The sequence below is a fragment of the Lonchura striata genome, chromosome 3 (genome assembly GCF_046129695.1).
Source record: "Lonchura striata isolate bLonStr1 chromosome 3, bLonStr1.mat, whole genome shotgun sequence".
Classification (NCBI taxonomy): Eukaryota; Metazoa; Chordata; class Aves; order Passeriformes; family Estrildidae; genus Lonchura; species Lonchura striata.
The window spans coordinates 84,430,118-84,449,645 of NC_134605.1; the positions used below are offsets into that span (position 1 = coordinate 84,430,118).

Consider the following 19,528-nt stretch of genomic DNA (forward strand, 5'->3'; position numbering starts at 1 on the left):
CTGCCCCATCCTCATCTCTAATTCACCTACTGTCTATTCTTTTTACCTCTTCTAAGAAGTTACAGTGGGCTACTAGTGTAAATCAGTTCAAATTAATAATTATGGTCCCCCAGATCTGCTGGCACTTCATGCATCTGGCTGCTCTCCTTTTGCCCAGTTCTTTTTAGCCCCTGGGTTTCATCTGCCATCAGGTCCCTTGAGCCAGAGGAATCTGTGCATGTAAATATCCCACCACCTTCTACACATGCCCAGATATTGAGCCAGATCCATCCAAATCTTATGGAAACAAGCTCTTTTACAAACCTGTTAGAGACAGTCTAGTTTGTCTGCATAAAGTCCATTGTTTTAAACAAAAAAATATCCACTGCAGCCCAAATCTTGACAGAGGCATAATCAACAAACAGGTAAGATTGATTTGTACTGTCCTGTTTGAGAGAAATATAAATACTGAGACAGAAATAACCACTCTTAGCACTTTCTTAAGACATTTCATAGTATATTCTAAACACTGCAAAAATAACATATAATTGCTAACACCTAAGTTACATATTTCTTTTTAATCTTTTTTTAACATTATCATGGAAACATTTGATATGGGTGTTGGAGTTCAGACCTAGTGGAAAAGTTGCTTTGTTTTTACCTAAGCTTTCATCCCTTCAAAAAATAAAGTAGTTGCAGGAAATACTTTGATTCAAGTTCCGCTCACAGTTTGGCTGTGACCCACCCAAGCCTGTATTCAGACCAGAATTTCCCAAGATGAGCAGGACTCAGGAACAAAGGTTAGAAAAGGTTAATCAGTGCTAGTAATATTTATATAGCATAGTACTTTGATTTTAACATTAAAAGGGTGGAGTGAGTTTTAAATTTTTTTTTTCTCTACAAGCTTCATTTGGATTTTGAAGTAATTCCTACTTTCAGATAAAAGGAAAAAAAATAGGACTTTTCTGCAATATGGCTTGGATAGAAACATAACAGACTATAGTTTTCATTTTGTGGGACAGCTTTAGATCCTGTTGTTTGAACTCACTGATTCTTTGGAGTCACAGGCATAAATTCATAGGAGGTGAGCACTGTATATCTGCCCCTAAAAGCTCCCCTACAACAGGAGTAACTTTCTGACATGGGACTGACATGCAAATAGAAAACAGCTTCTTCTTCAGGCTGTCTCAGCATAAAAAAATAGTTTCTGACCATCACTTTTAACTATTCCTAAGCCCACACCTAGGAAACTTCCTTCACATCTGCCTAAGGACCATGGCTGCCTCACCAAAAGCATGTGCTGTGCAGAATTCAAGAAGACTTTAGGAAAAATATTAAATCTTTGTGTGAACATTAACTCAATCAAGCACATTCTGACCCATGTAAAGTATCATTATTACCTCTGTTACATCCAGTATATTGCATTTCATTATGAGCATGAGAAATCATTAGAGAAACCATTGTCAGATTCTAAAGAGGGGCATCAGATAGCATAGAGATATTTGAGAAACAACCTTTTTGTATGTTAACACTGTTAACTAAAACCTATACATTGACATGGAGTATAATGAAGGAAAACCCAGTATCAACAGTTGCCAAACATTTGTAAAAAATTACAAAAATATTTACCTTTTGTGGGAGAGTTAAAATTCTCTTGCTCTTCAATGAATTAAATGCACGGAATGATGGAAACAGAAAAAGAAATCAGCAAATTTAAAGTTAGATAAAGAAATGTGTTACATGTGACAATGGCAGATACAGTAGGAAGTACTCCAGCATATGTAAAAGTAATGTAGAAAATTAAAATGATAAACAATGACAAATAATAAAGCCTATGACTTTCTCTTTAAAATTAACAGGAACAATGATGTTACAGACAACCAGATTGTGGAGTCTTTAAGTATTCTGCTAGAGAAGCATCATCATACTCAAATTTATGAATTACATAAAAATCTTGTTTTAAATATCACTCTTACTTCTAAACCACACAGCACCTTTGAAGCCTCTTCTGCAATAATGACTGTTACAAATTTATTTTCTATTAACTGAAATCGATAATAGTCAATAACCATTGGATATTAAAAGTCCATTTTTAAGAAAAACATAAAAGCTTATGAGGCTTGAACTCATTTGTGAAAGTTAGCAGTGTTAAGAAAAATAGTCTCCAGCATGAGTAAAGATTCCACAAGCTGCCTCAAAATATGCAGTGACACCTAATAATTTAAAAATAAAACCAGAAATATGGAGACAAAACAACACTGATAGGCTGAAATCTAAAACTGAAAGGACTTATTCTTTTTCTTCTGGCACTCCATTTTTATACTGATTGATTTGAAAAAAATTTTGACTGAAAAGGCTTAATCTTTTACCATTACCACAACCATACTCTCACTGTAACGACATTTCAATGATCAACTATACAAACACAGAACTGTTTTCACTAGCATTTCTATTTTTCTATTTCTATCTTAAATGGGTTAAATATAAAAATATACGTGCAACTCAGTGTATTATTTGACAACATACTGATTTTCTGTATGAAATTCTGATTCTTATTTTATAAAAAAATACTGGACATCAAAATACTTTGTTCCTCTGCAACGTCATCATTGTACAAATATCACACGAACTTTATACATGTAATCCCCATTCAGTCCCAGCAGAGTCTTCATGTAGTTTTCCCTCATGTAACAGCAGCAGCACACACACACATGTGCACTTCCCCTTCCATACAAGTGCTGTAGAAAGGTTTTCCCAATATGAGCTAAGGTATAGCAACACCTAATGCTGGATGCACGTTTGCTTTGCTCGGTGTCACCACGTGAGCCCTACTGCTGCAACCAGATGCCACTGGAAACACACACAACCACACTGCTCCAGTCAGGCTTACAGATGCTCTTTACATGGAAACAGACTGCTATTATCACAAACCTTACTCTCATTATGTGACTTTGAAATAGGAAACTACATTGTCAGAGCTATGAAAAAGAAGCAATGCTGTGAAGACTCAGAGGCAGACAGAGGGAGTAAGACATGTTTTGGTTGAATTAGCCCTGAAAGATTGTTGCTACACTACAACCATTGCAGATTTATATTGCCGGTTCACAAATTTCAACAGTCATATTTTCTTTTGTAATTTAGTTGCTAGAATAATAATAGAATGCCTACTATCTGCTGGTATATTCACTTCCTTGATCAATACAAGATTAACCATTATGCAAAAGTGTAGAAACCCACCCTGAAATCTTAGTCAAGCAAGAATTTTCATGATGTTCAGTAGCTGCAGTGACAGAGGACGGACTGAGTAAATATCAGAGATGTATCCTTTATACAGAAGTATAATTTAAAAACCATGAAACTACATCACAAAGTTGTTATAGAAACAGCTAAAAAGCAAAGTCAATGAAGAATCCCCATCCCTCTTAATGATTGCACAGTTCCAAACACAATGCAAATAAAAGAACAGTGATGCAAATCTCTTACAGCCCAGCACAGAATGACATATTGAGAATACACCATTGTCCTTACCATGGCTTAGAATTTCACTGCTTTAGTCACTGAGCCAAAACATCTTCATAGGGTTAGGTCCTTTTATAAAATCATCCGTTAATACAAGAAAAATCAAAACCACTTCTTTAGTAGCATAAGTTAGAGAAATTACTATTAAATTGTAATGTCTTGATAACACACACAGGCACACCTGTACAGGACTAATTTTCAATATTGAAACATCTCAAGACCTTTCAATACAACAGCATTCCAATCTTGCATTCTAAGAAATATTGCTGACAGAGTTGCAAAGGAAATAAATGCAACTATGTCTTCCTTGAATACGACTGTAATAAAAAAAAAATTCCCTTGCCCAAAAGTTACAGAAGCCTACAATCTTAACTGTAATCACTTTTTAAAGTCTGCATGCCCTCAAGTTGCTATTATTGAGTTAGTATTGTCTCAAGTGAAAATAACTATGCCTCTTCTCCACTCTAAAACTACACAAAGTTGCTCTCCCCTTCAGAACATAACCACCAAGAAGCTTGTTATTTTTTCACATTTTTTCTTGCCAGTGTGAATTATAACACTGTTTAAAATAAACTTTACCTTTTCCTCTACATTTAAGGTTGTTTCTCCATTCCTGATCAGTAGTGTCCTGATCAGCTCTGTTTCTGTAATGGAATATGGATCACTACTTTGGTCTTCTCTGTAACAATTACTGCTGTGAGTTTTTTTAAAGAAACTATGTGTATTATTCAGGACCTTGTAAAACTACCTTGTTTTCTTGTAAGTTGAATTTTTATGATCCTCAGACTGACAACCAGAGTAGTAACTAAGACATCATTTGGTAGACACAAGGAAACAAGCTTTTCTTTAGTTCTAAACTTGACAACAAAATGGAATGCCTGAAATACAATGCCAACCAAGCCGTATTAGCATGAATATGATCACTTACAATTGATAGCTAAAGGTTAGATATTGATACTTAAAATATCACTCTGTTTCTCCACATGAAAACTACTACCAGTCTCTTACTCCTTCATTAAATCTCATTTGTTCATTAATGAGGACTTTAAAGAGTAATAAAATTACTTCACTGGATTCTTTGTCTCCTGAATGTTTGAGAGAGAAAACAAGAAGCCTATTCTTGATATACAAATACGCAATTTTTTTGCAGCAATCACTATGACTTGCATAACAGACTTATGTGCATATATACATATATATTTAGATTTATAGATGTATATATTCAGATGAGTATTTGACCTTCATAAAACAACAAGATGCTTATGGAATGTAAAGAAGTACTTTACTATAAAAATGATACTTTACGGCATGTCATACAGGTTTTCCTTGAAACGCATGAATTCAAGACGACCATCAAAATATAGGAAGAAAATGCATTTTTAAACATTTCCAATATGTCTGAATATCGCACTAGATTTTGACATCACCTGTATCTACAGTGACTGTGAATTTATGCCATTAAGGACATGCTCCGGTTCCAAGCACAGTTAATGTAAATCTTTTACACAACTCAATATGTTTTGGGTTCATACTACATTAAGGTCAGATCACTTCTGGTCTCTACATTTGACCCTGGTACTCATTTGACAGGGATTATAGAGGTGAAACTAATATTAAAATCTGATGCTGTAAATCAGAGCAAGTACTGTGGTCTTAAGGCCTTAGTGAATTTAATTTCTAACAGTAGTATTAAGTTACACATACCAGCATACGTACTTCAACAGATACTGACACAATTTTTTAAACACATACAATAAAATCTATTCAATTTAGTACTCCTCTGCAAATTTGTTCTGAACCTGAGCAGAGCTCAGAACATTAAACATGGGTAAAGCAAGAAAAGTTCCCTTTCAGAAGTGAAGTCAGTCATGCAGACGAAACCAAAGTACTGCATAGAGAAGGAAATCTCTTTAACCACGGGTTCCATGTAAAACAGCCCCAGCGACAGGCGGCACGATGTGTAACAACAAACCAAGCACGGCGCATCTCACCTGCACATTTCATGTGTAAGGCGCAAGCACATTAGGCACAAGTGTAAACAGCAGCTCACTGAAACACCATTACTCTACAAGTGCTCGTGGTATCAACAACTTTATAAACTAGTGTAGCTTTGGCCTGCTCAACTTTCGTTTATTCTTTCCTCTTCTGTATACATCCCATTTCTACTCATTTCCATGGTAAGTTCTACATTCATTTCCAACGCTTTCAACAAAACATAAACTGGTATTTTATTCTCACACACCAGTTACCAAGACCAGCAGAAAGATGATATATGAATATGTAAAGGAAAGGCAAATTAAACTTAAATTAAAAGCTAATTCATCATTATATATTGTACCAAGTTCTGAAATTGAAGTAGAAATATGGAAGAAAGTTGAAATTCATTACTTATTACATTTCCCTATAAAGATCCCAGCTTGCTACTATGCAGAAATAGAAACTCTGAATGTAGTTTGCAACTAGTTTATAATTCAGACAGTACTAGAGTCACTACAAAACAAGAAGATATGAATAGAAAGTTTAAAGTTAATAAAAGCCACTTATATCATTATATTTGTCTTTCAAAATAAACACATTTATAAAACAAGAGTACATTTTATATGTGCTAATTGAGGGGTTTGTACACCATTACAGCTCAAAGCCTTAACATTAATGTAAACTGATTGCAGATTAATGCAAGCCATCATACAAGAAAATCTCACTGGTAATCTATCATGATAAGGTGGTCATGGTCAGCAACTTTATCTGTTCAAGAATGTGATCTGCTAAGTTCTGCAATGCTACAATATTTCATCATTATAAGCATTTCTTTAATTTCCACAAAGAAAACCTTGTAGTATGTGGCAATCTCAGTTGTTGCTTGTAGTTAGTGAGAAAACAGGATTTTTTAAAAACAGAATAAAACATGAATGCACAAGTATTATCCATTGTGTCACTTCATTTTACCGCAACAGCTCATTCTCTGTGTGTAGTATGTTCCAAGAAAATGAAACAGCAATGTACATCCTTATTTGATCTTAGTATGCAAGAAACATCCTCCATAATAATCAGGTCTATATTGTCTTTCTCAGAAAAAAGCAGCACTCTTTGCCTGATCAGTTTATTCTTAATCAAGAAAGTGACCCGTGCTCTCACATTTCCCACGGTAATTGTTTTCATTCTTTATTCACTGAACTATGAACTCCAGAAGAAAAACAGATCTGTGACATTTATTATTAATCTATGTTAATAATGCACAACAATAAATATAAACCACAATATAAGAAATTAGTAATTCTGTCAAAATCCTTGCCCCTGGTTTTTGCTTTTTTTATGCTGATAACATACTAGACATGTTGGAAACCACCATGACTCTAAGAGAAAATTTAACCATGAAAAGGTACTAGAAAATAAGACAACTAAACCACACGTAATAACCCACCAGTCAAACTTCACTGGATTTCCCAAACTACAAAGATGCTTTCATTCTCTTCTATTGCTTTACTGGTAGAATTATAGCATTGGACATGTAGTTATGCAAGAAGACTTAAAGTAAAGAAAGGTGAGAAATCAAAGAGTTTGAGCTATCACAGGCTCATTATTTGATACCTTGCTCTATACTGCCACTTCTTACTGGAACTTGTGGTAGCTGTCTTCCCCTACGACTGCTGAAGGAGGTGTCTGCAGGAGGAGACTGTGTGGGACTTCCTTGCTGATGTGTTCTGCAAATGAAATTGAGATAAAAGCAAAATAAGGCAAATAAAGAGACATTTTATATACTGATTTTTAAACACTAATCAAGTTGCAGGTACTGCAGATGGGTTTGAAAATGCTTGCATTTGGTCTATACCATATGCACATACTCAGGTATAGATAGCTAGTCAACTTAAAAGGTCTTACATTTAATTTCTCCAACTACCTTTAGCTATAGAAAAATTATTTCCTTTTGGTTTTTTTATTTACTTTATTTATTTATTTGTAAGTTTGTTCTGGTTTGGGCTTTTTGACATTTTGGGTTTTGTTTTTTGTTTTTTTTTAATAAGTAATTCGATAAGTAATATTGAAAAACCAGTGAATGAAAAGCAGTTTTCTAAGAACCACATGATTATTACTCAAAATTTATATACATTCTCCTGCATTGGTATAAGAGTAATAAAAAGTGCCACTTTTATGTTTTATTAAATTTAGTATTCCCTTTATGCTGATGCAATAATTGCACAAGACCACTGGACAGCAAGTATCTATTTCCAAAGGACAGCATGTGTTTTTTCTTCAGAACACAAAGAAGGAAAAAGACCTTTAAGCTTTGTATTGGGATTGGGGAAGTGAGGTGTGTGTGCATGCAAAATCTGGACAAGACTTTTAATATTAATACCTAAGTAAATATTCTAAATCACTTTGGCTGAATTCTAGCTAGCACAGTTTCAGAACATTCTGGCTACTTGACGTGTTATTCACAGATACAAGTGTAATGCATCACATACCTTTGGAACCCTATCATTTAAAATAAGTATGGGCACCTATAGTAACTATAGGGAAAAGGTTTAAGAAAGTAAAACAAAGATGAGAAGCAGCAGATGGCTGAGGAGAGCTTACTGTGAAATGCCCTTGCCAGTTACAGCAAAGTCATCCTCACTATAGCACATAAGCACCATTTATCCAGTTGCAAATACATAATTTGTAATTTCAAGTAGCACATTTGTGCAAGTTCAAAAAACTGTTGGCTTTCACTAGGTGGATCAACTGACATCCTCTCAGCCTGTAAGATCAGTTTGCTGTGTGAACATAGCAAACACAAGGTAACAGCACATACAACAAAAGGACTAGCACAGGGTAGCCTATGAATACCTGGGATTACCACTAAAGCATTTCTGTTTCTAAAACATACCTTTTCTTTTTATTAAAAATATTAACTTCATTTCAGTTAGTGACCTAAAAAAGGACAATATGGAAGCACACCTGTGATTTCCTTATTTCCCTTCACAGTTTGAAATAGAAAACCTATTTAAGTACCTGTACTAAAATAGAAACATAGCTCTAAAAGAACTCTAATGAAAGTATAACATACTATGCAGTAAAATGATTGATCATGTTAGTATAATAGAACATGAGTATTGCTAGTTCCATAACTGCACACACTAAAGCATTTCCAGTTCGTAAAGTGACAAAATATTTTAACTGTGCCCTTTTACTCTTCTTTGGCTTTCCAAGAGGGCAGTCTGTTGTGAATGGAACTACTGTATCAGAAATTATATCAGAAATTTCAATACTTGTGCAATCATTTAATTGTGGGGTGCTGTGTTGGGGTTTTTTTGGTGTTTTTTTTTTGTTTTGTTTTGTTTGTTTGTTTGTTTGTTTTTGTTTTAAATTTCTGCTGACTTATGAAATCTCCCTTCAAACACCCACCACAACTTCCCTACAAGATACAGTCAAGGTATCCAAGGAATTCTCTGGTTCATATGACTATCATACACTAAGAAGTAATCCTAAAAATGTCCCTATATATGAAATAACACAAGGATATGAAATATCCAAGGATAACAAACAGGTTTGGATTCAAAATAATTTAATAAGTAAGAGTCCCTGTGGAAGACCAGCCACAATGCAAAAAACCCCAAGATTCTGTTGCTTGAGCTTGTATTGTCTCTTAAATCCTAACATTTCTTCATCTAACTCCTGGCTTGCCCTAGTGATAACCATAATCTTGCAGATACTGAATTTCCTGATTGTGAAATATGTTTACAATAACAAAGATGACCTGACTTCTGAAAATTTCTGTTTCTCCATGCTGACCACAAAAGTAATCCATGCCAACTATTGCACATGACCAGGTTTTAAGCATGTATCAGATGTCTAAACATCACAACATCCATAAGGTAATTATGGACCTTACTCTGTGCCAGAAAGTTCTTGTTTGCTTTTGCTATGCAAAAAGTATATATGGATATATCCACATATGGATAAATACTTCAATCTAACAAAGTCACCATGTTCTCAGTTATGATTTTTTTTCCTTTTAGAATCTAAATAGCCAGGAATTTAGCTGAGTGTCCAGTGAAACACTGGAAGTCTGTTCTTCCATTACAGAACTGGACAGGACTTAAGCTGCAGCTCAGAAACTTATCTCCTTCTCCAGTAATACTCTTTTTACAGACATGTTGCCTTCCAAGAAAAAGATAGAGGATCTGCTTAACTCAAATGAAGACAAATGAGGCTTAAGGTTTGCATTAGCTGGGGTATTACAATGAGATTAATATGCCTCTTGGGGTGCAACTAAAAAGAGAGACAAAAGGCAATTGAAGAATAACTAGCATGGCATTAAGGACTTCCTGCCCTAGGAGAAAGATCTGTTGCTTGCAGGAAGAAGCCTGCAAATGGCTGAGTAGAAGAATGAGACAAAAAGGAACATAGGACAATTATGGAAGACAAAAACTAGGGGGAAGATGAGAGAGAAGTGAGATAAGAAGTAGAGAGAGAAGAGGAATCTGGGAAAAAATGCTACCTGGTGAGCAGTGAGACTGCAATGTGTGTCTCCTGGTTAGTCACAGAGGAAGGAGATACTGCAAGCAGCAAACCTATTAATTCAGCAGGCAGTGGCCTACAGGGGAATCCTACAGGTTCCAGCTCTGCCAGCAAACAAGAAAACTCAAATTCCTTTCCCTTCAGACTGATGCCTTAGTAGCATGCTGCTACCTAAGAAACTATAAAGAAAAACTAAGAATAGGAGAGGGTTACCAATCCAGCTCACAGCAGGAATGGTGTCCTATGCTAAATATAGAAAATAAAGATCAAGATTGCATGTATCCTAAAATATGACCGTAATTAATATTTATTACATATATTTAGTCATTTTAGCCCTAATCCTGCTAGGGTTAGGGCTGAAAAAGAACATTTTAGAATTGAGATGGACAAATTTTTGCTCATTCATACAAGAACAAAAAATAATTTTTGCGTAATCAATTTTACTTCTTCATACCTGAATCCTATTTAGAAGGCTTATCTTATTCAATTAGGGGAACATCTAAGCTTTATAAACTATCTTGAAAAGGCTGTTTTTCTCTCTTCTATGTACATTTCCTAAACTATCATACTACACAGAAAACTTAATCTTACATAGCATGTTGAAATGCATTATAGAGAAGCTGACAGCATTCTAAGAGGTTATTCCAGTAATCTGCTTAACTAATAATAGACAGAATTTGCAAATGGCAAAATAAGATCCAATGGTAAGAGAAAAATGAATATTTGAAGAAGATGTCTCAAGTTGTATTTGACAGGAAAATTCATTTCCTGTCCTATTACCAAAACTTTCTGGCACTAGTGCAAAATGCATCTATGATGGATGAACCGAACTAAAGAATTCAGACTTATTGAAACATTTTTTTCCACATCTAATGCTAGTGAATCATTTTATGGGAACAGAAGCCTACAACATGTTCCATGGAGATTTAAAAAGAAGCAGTACAATTCATGTTTCCCTCTGTTCCCTGGGTTCATTGCTGAATTACAAAGAGCCAAGCCCTTTGGACATCAGTTACTTTTCAGAAGTCAGAAAAAACAGTAGCAAAAAAAAAAAAAAAAGTTTTAGTAATCTCCATGACACAAAAGTCCCTGATTCAATGATATCAAGGATTTCAGTCATCATTTAGGTAATCTCTCTGATTCAAACAAAAAAAGCACCTGGGTTGTTGTGAAAACAGTCATATGACTCAAGGAAAATATAGCTATTGCTTTTGGATCAGGAACAATTACATGGGACTAGAAGCAGTAAAACTAAAAAAAAAAGAGCTTAAGTTTTGTTACATAATGTGCATTTTCATTGAAAATAGAGATGTCTATGTTGTTCATGGAAGTTTTAAAGCTCTCACAATGTGAACAGATGTACATTCAACCTCTGTGAATCAAAATAACATAAATCAATTTCTGGCAAAGGCAGGATCTTCTCTGTCCTTTAAATATTGGGGGCTTAAAATATATACAATATATAGGGTTCAAACCTTAACTAGATGTACTTATTCTGTATATATTTTTAATATTTCTACATATATATCTTTATTTAATTAATTAAATAAATATTTCGATTAATATTTCTATTAATATGTTTCTATTCTTTCTATATCTCTATTTTTTCTACTTTTTCATAATATTTATGAACATGTAACCCCATACTACTAGAACATCAAAGTTAGAAGATATAATGACAATACAAATTCAGAAAAATTCAGTTAATAAAATAAAGTTCCAGGCTTTATATTAATTTTATGAAATTATAGATTTAAATGTGTCACTTAAGTTTTCTGTATATTAAAATGAAATTAATTTGATCAGAGACATTTTGAATTATTTATCTGTTACAGCTGTCTATATATTTATATAATCCATTGTGGTCTTTCATCCTTCAAGTTAGCGTAAAATAAGGATTTTTTTGAAAAAAAAATCAATGTTAAAGTGCAGAAAAGCACTTCTAGTCTCTGTCATTGAGCTTATCTGCAATGATGGAGAATGCCAGAAAAATTCCACATGTATGCAACAAAGTTCTAATAATACAGATACAAAATATATAATGCTGTAAATTATGGCAACATAGCCTTTTGTCACAGATGGTCTAAAAAAGTTGTATGAGAGGTATATTCCAAAATCTGAAATTGGACTGATAATAAGAGATGCTTACACATCAATCAACACTCCTACCTTTCTGTTTCAGCTGCAGGGCCTTTCCTAGCTTGTTTTTGGCTGCTATATCTTTCCACTTTTCTGGACTGCCTGTGAAATGACATGTCAGAAAAGAAATAAACAAAGAAGAAAAAGAATATAGAAATATGAAGATTATTTATTCATGTATTATAAAGGTAATAAAAGAAACAGTTGACAAATGAGAAAGTGACAACTATCATCATAAACAGGCTGGTGAAGTCTAGGCTTAAGAGACATTGCATTAATTAGGTTTGATTGAGATTCATGGTGTGCAGCTTGTGAGGTACCAAACCAGGGAAGAAAACATCAATCCTGACTGAGCCTGCAACTAGTTTCCACTTCACAGCCTGCATTTGACTGGAAACAATGACTCCTCATAGCCCTATAAGGCATCTCTTAACAGCATGAGTTCAACAAGTTCAGAGTAGACAGCAGGAGAAAAACCTTGCAGAAAGAACCAGAAAGCACTACTTGAAGAAATAGAAATAGATATAAAAATTGCTTTTAAATCTAAATTTCAAAAGCTAAACCAATACTGCATATCAGATTTTAAAAAAGCTGTCACTATATTAATAAAAACTTGTTTTTTCAAAAATCTCATTCTATTACCTTTTAATAAGGTAATAATAAAACCAATAATTAATTATTATAATAATTAATAGGTAATAATTAAACCAATTCTACTTTCTTCCAATGCTACTTTCTTCCAAGTCAATATAAGTAAATTGGAAATTATTTAACTCCCTCACTCCTTTCCTACACAAAGCTTTTACAGAATTAATCTGACATTTAGATAATGAAGCACTAGTTACCTCACACAATCTAAGCACTCACTTTGATATTAAATAAGAACAAAGAAGAATAATAGGAGTCTATACATTTAAGAAAAAAGGTAAAGCTACATTTCACCATTATTACCCAGGACTATAAATATAATATGTAAATCTCTGCAAGTCTTGTGCTCCAAAATTTTCTGTATTATCCATAGTAATGTTAGCATTTACAAAATAGAATTTACCACTTTAAAAATCAGAAAATCATCAAGATGTATTATTTTTCAGAAGAAAAAGTGCATACACTGTTTCAGGAGTGGTAAAACCAGGGAGTGATGATTATTCAACCAGAGACCAGAAATACTGACAAACTTTAATACATGCAATATCTTGCAATGATACAATCAATGTCATATATTAGGCTCCATAAATTACTGCGGGTGAAACAGAGAGACAAAAATAATAATTAAAATAGCATGTTTTCATTTTAAACCTTTGTGGTCATAAGAGTAATCCAGTGCCTGATCTGGAAGAGACCTAAACAACTGTGACACCAAACTATGCCCAAAGAACATAATCATAGTGTTTTTTCATTATTTTTACCCACTGCAATATTTGATGAGCATTTTATTGTGATGCAGTAGATTCCACAAAAAAGAAAACACTGCGGCAAAACAAAATACTTTCTGCATGAGCAGAGGTCATTACCTGATGCTTTTAGAATTTTAAAAAATATATTTTCTCATAAAAATTGTGTGCCAGATTAAAAACAGAAATCCCTTTTGCCCCAATCTATTTTTTTGTATATTCTCATTGTTTTTCAATTTTTTTCCTCAACAAGGACAAATATAAAAAGAGTACAGAGAAAAATATACATATTAAATGCTGCAGCTTTACTTAAAACCTGCAGTTAGCAAAGTTCTAAAAGCTATGGCTATATTCACTGTATCCAGCAGCATTACCACTCCAGTTATGTCACCTGATTAATTTTCTGTTTAGCTGGTTCTGTTTCTTGGTTATTTTTCTCTTATTCCTTATGTTGCTTGCCAAGATTGTGATGGTGCATACAATGGAGAAAGAGAGCTCCTGGTTTCAGTCAGATGGAAAAGCCAAGAGCAGGATGTGCTTTGCTGTGACAAATAACACAGTAATACACAGCACTGATGAGCTGAGTACACTTATTTCTCTGCTCTTAGGGCTGTCCTTGAGAGCAGCACATACCAGAAATTATTTAAAATCTGTTTCCCTTTTGTTTCCTCCTCCTGGCTAAGATGATGCTGTATACATTTCCAATTAGCCCAACATGCTCTGATTTACTCCCTAAATGTACATCATAGGAGAAAAAAAAATAATATCCATGAATGACACATGCACATACGTATTTGTACATAAAACCAGGGGAAAAAAAAACCAAAAGAAAATGTGTGAAAGTATGCAGAGCACATGAAGAATATACGATAACCAATACCTCATTTACTTTGATCTATGATTTGAGTAAATAAGGATACCTCTGTGCTGCTCCAGGTTTAGCACTTAGGTGGTCTACACTGTCCTGTTTTGGAATGCAAGACTCCAGCGTCCTTGTTCTTCACAATATTTGGAAACATGGATGTGAATTTGGACGGAATGAGCAGAAACAGAGAGATGGTCACATGCAGTGAAGGTGGAGACATGCAGTCAAATATATAAACAAAAAGCATTCAGTCACTATCTATTGAGAAAAGTTGTATTTCTCATTTTCCTATTCCAAACACTATAAAATTTTAGATGTAAGATCAACAGTCTAAGATGTAATGAAGCATAGAATGAAAGCCTCGTAAGTATTTTTAAAAACCATTATGCTCTACATCCTGAATGGCAGCACTGTTATTTAATAGGTGCTATCATCCTTCTTGAGAATATATAAACATATAAAAAACCCCTTTGCTTAAGAAGATGCATATTTTGTCATTATATTCTGAAATTGTCCTGAAAATGGAAGTAAATTTCCTAATTTCATGCATTTTGATGAAGCCTTCATGTTCTATTGCCACACAGTCTGCTACAGTAAAAATTTTCAGTAATTCAAGAGCAAAGTAGAGTAGCTGATTCAGATTTTTTAAAAATAAAAATATATAGGGATATTTCTGAATTTCTAAGGAATTTTAATTTCTGCTGAAGCTGGACAATTTGTTCACAGCTTTCAATTTGGCAAAAACATTATTATCTTGTTAATTTATTATTAATTTTTAATGAAATATATTATAAAATCCATGAATGGAATTTTTTTTTTCAAATATCGAATTTGAATTTTAATAAGAAAACTCAGCAAAATTTGTGGTCCGCAAATAACCTAAGTTTTGTAATATATTTGCATCTATACCCATTAGGGTCAGGAATGGCCAAAATTTCTCTATAAGATCATAAATCTTCCAACTGTCACACCAAATCATGGAACAATATATATCATATTTAGGCAACCACTACATATTGTTTTATATACAGATAAGCTATTTACAGTTCATGTTCCAAAGTTCTATGTGCCTCAGATCTGTGTTAACAAATCTACACACAGAAATTTGACAATATTCCTACTGAAATTAAAAATTACTACTTCTGAAATGAAAACATAACATTTTTATACAATTCAGTGTCCAATATTTTTAAATTATTCATTACTGTCTTGTAGAGGAGCCCTCAGCAGTTTGCAGTGAGTGTTACTTAATGTAGCCTTGAAGCCACCAGGAATGTCATGTTGAATACTTCCTGAGTTTTACTGAAGTTTTCTTAAAGGCTGGGTCTGCACAGTACCTGCAAGTACCAGGGGGCACTTGCTCTGCAGCTGGCTTCAGGTGACTCTGGGACAAGCATTCTTACACATGTATGCATGACTGACAAATGCTATTTCTCTTAAATGTAAATACATGCAATTTTTTTTTAAAGGCTTATTTTATCCAGTCTTTGTTATATGCTGATATTATATGCAGATTTTTCCAAATGAACAGTCTGAAAAAAAATTTCAGCTACCATTAAATGCTCAGCTTTCATTCACCTTGTTTTTATCATCACTTACAATTTCACAGATCTCCAGATACCCATCTGTCTACACTGTAGACATTAGACATTTAGACTTCCTAATTTCTTATAGAAAAAAACAAAAAACTTTCAAGGAATTATGCTATAAAATGCAACAGCAAAACTATCCTTCAAAATATCTTATAGAAATACATGATACTAATAAAACATTTGCAAATTTTAACACTGAAATAATACATAACTGATGTCTTCATCTCATCATTGTATCAGAGTCACTTCTTCCTGATATGGCAAGTGAGCAAATACCAGAAGAACAATTTTGGGAAAACTTGTATCAAAATTTATGTTAATAACCATTAGAAATAAATGCAATGTTGCAAAAAAAAGTATCAAAATAATAATGCATAAGTCATAGATTTAGAAAGAAGTAATGCATAAGTCATAGATTTAAGAAATGTATTCAGAAATAGATTTTGATTATACTCCATATGCAAATTGGAACCATTTGTAATATAAATCTGTAACATACTCAAATGAAGAGTAAGATGAAGTCTTCAAAGCCAATTAATCTGTGAAGTATAATTTAAAAGTTTCTTAAGCAGTTAGTTTGTTATCCCTGTTGATCCATCAGACATTCTCCAAAAGCCACTCATTCAGTTGTCAAACTGACACAAGTATATCTTAAAAAAACTAATTATTGAACTGAGTAGTATTGGCCACATAATTACTATGTGGCTTAATCAAATGTAAGATTACAGAGTAGAGAACAAAAGTAAAGCACCTTCGATTCCCTCACTGATGTTGTCTCTACAGATATGCAAAAAACTCAGTGTTCTCCGAACTTCTCTTGATGTCGGAGGAAATCCTGGAACTCATAGGCTGCAAACACTCATCAGCACTGAGGTTAGCTTAAATTCCATGTGTTCCTCAGTGCCTGACTGCTCATCACTGGGAGTTGGTGACCAGATTGCATGCAAGACTTACAAGCACAAGAAGGCACTGATTTCACATAGAAAATTAGACTCCTGTTTATCCATCTCAAAAACATTCCCATTACAGATTCCATAGCCTACAGATATTTCACTGTAAAATGTTTGCTGGTTGGCATTAGAGGATTTTAGCCTTTCTCCACAAAATTTTAGCTGATGTAAAAAGGCTTACTATTTGGCATTGAGAATGGCAGTACTTAGATGAAAACCTTATTTCACTGATTTTTTTTCAAGTCTGATACTCTGAAGTCAAATACAATCTTTCCATTAACTCAAAAAATGAGAACCAAAATTACTTTAAAAGGCCTAAAAGATATAAAATATATTTCTAAACTTAATAGTTTTCCCATCAAAAGGATGTGTTGGCAAAATTTCAGGAAATGCAGTGTCTGTAAGGGAGGACAGATTTGAAATGATGATTCACTACTTTAATTTTGTAATTTATAATGCTGTTTAACTCAAATTTAAAAAAAGGGAAATACTACACACAGTTACACTCTTCTCACCTGGTATGAGTGGAATATTTCCAGTATCAAGCAAACAAGATAAATCACAGTACAAATATCAGTACTGTGGTTAGACTGGTATTCCAGTCTTACAGTTTTAAATGCAACTTCCTAAATTCATGTACAGACTACATTAATCTGCATTTACATTAATCTGTCTTGTCACTTACTGCAATACAAAATACTGTAAGCAAAATTTTGAAATTGCACTAAAATATAAATTACAATGTCTGCTTAAAATAAAGCCAGATCTATCTGGAAATAAAATAACAAAGAAAAAAATTACTGCTGCCAAAGCAATGGGATACCAAAACTCATGTGATTAGAAAGTTTGTGAGAAGTATAAAACAAAAGTTCTTCTATTAATCATAGGTGATATTCAGCATAAAAATTTATTTGGAGGCCAGATGTTCTTAATCAAAACCTACCTTGTTAGGAATACCTGCTCCATGTAGGCCATCCTGATTTGGACAGAATTTACAGACTGTGCCAATTTTTACATACATCAACTAGAAAGTGTTAACAAGACCTCCAACATCTCAGCCTGTGGTGTTTTTTCCCATTAGGAACATTTTTTTGAAAAAAGGAAAACCAAAAGCAATGAAAACAAACATATACACAAGAATATGCTCTACAACAAGTATTTATCACATTATAAAGCACCACAGTGAAAACACCAGCACCATTTACAGAAGCAGATAAAAACAGACTAAAGAACATTAACACAGACGATGTGCTGTTGTTTCAGACATCAGATTTCGTGTCTTGTGACTATTCAGACAAACAGAAAACTTGAAAAGATGTTCATCCTTCTGTGCTTTATAGCAGTTCAACAAAATGCAGAGGTGATATCTAAACTGCTGATTTATTTTGGGCTTCTGGAGGTTGTGAGTCTCCACATAAATGCACACTTCTAAATTTCAGTGTACTCCTCTGAGAGTGCAAGATGCAGTAAGCCATTTTTCAACTGGGAGGAGTTGACTAGTACCTGTCATCCTCCGGAGATGCATGCTGGATATGAATCCTGGGACTAGTAGGTCGTCTCCTCTCTAGGGAGGGGGACCATCTACCCCTGTTTGCCCATTCAATAAAACAGGAAAAAAATACGGTATTTAGTTTGTGGTAAAATTAAATATATGGGATTTGGGACTGGAAAAATACCCCAAAAAGTAATGAAAGTGTGTAATTTAATATTTTTTTCTAACAGCTTTCTAATACCCAAGTATACTTTACTTAAGGCTGCTTAATGCAGAAACATCACATCTGAAATGAAGAGAAAGTGTGCCCAAAGATGCAGAATTTAGACCAATATAAATTGTCTATATGCTGTACCATTAAGTTTTCAAATAGTCTCAAATGCTAGACTGTCATTTGTGTAGGAAACTACAATTCCAAATTAGGAAAGACTTTTAAAGACCATATGATCATCAGTATCTTATTATTCTGCTAATCCCATCTCTCCTAGCTATCTACATGGAAAAATGTAATCTCAATAAAAATGTAGGACTATTAATTATGACAAAAGTTCTAGGGCATAAACTCACCCTTTTCTGGAATGCAGTGAAAGAATGCAGGTAAATTATTTAAATAAAACTAAGCTACACACATTTCTGTACAAGTATTGGGGTCATTTTTTATAATTTGAAAATATTTACTGGAAGTGTGTGCAGCCAGCTTCCTCTTCTGTTCATTTCTCTTTATCCCTGCAGTACATACCAGTACATTATGTTACACAACCATAGTGAACAAAAAAGGCCTCAGCTGAGAATGAAAACTGGTGTATTATGAGATTTTGTTTCTTGAAAAAGCTAATTCAATTCAGAATAATGTATACTATATTATAGACTGATGCTTATCTTATATTTTTGGGATGTCATGTGTTTGTAATGCAAGTGTATGAATAACAATCTACAATACCAAAACAATAGCAAAATGTTTACATGAACTCAACACAAGTATCTAATATTTCTCTTTCTGAGGCATTCTTCCAGTCCATGTAATAAGGAAAAGGGTTTGATTTATGGAACATGCAAATAACAAAGGTTTCAGGGACATGAGCATTATTTGAACAGTT

The 19,528-nt window shown here is 33.7% G+C and overlaps 1 protein-coding gene across 37 annotated transcripts in view; it reads right to left on the bottom strand.

Moving 5' to 3' along the window:
* The window catches only part of RIMS1 (regulating synaptic membrane exocytosis 1), a 417,183-nt gene that overhangs the window by 326,041 nt on the left and 71,614 nt on the right, over positions 1 to 19,528 (bottom strand). For 11 of the 37 annotated variants that reach the window (XM_021554103.3, XM_021554012.3, XM_021553943.3 and 8 more), the window contains 2 exons: positions 12,169 to 12,240; positions 7,087 to 7,199 (listed from right to left, as the gene is read on the bottom strand). In XM_021554103.3, the coding sequence (XP_021409778.2) occupies positions 7,087 to 7,199; positions 12,169 to 12,240 (185 nt within the window). Of the gene's footprint in view, positions 1 to 303; positions 1,553 to 1,608; positions 1,639 to 3,507; positions 3,529 to 7,086; positions 7,200 to 12,168; positions 12,241 to 18,442; positions 18,527 to 19,528 lie in introns of those variants that run through there. The other 26 variants (XM_077782342.1, XM_021553838.3, XM_077782335.1 and 23 more) reach the window with 9 other exon arrangements.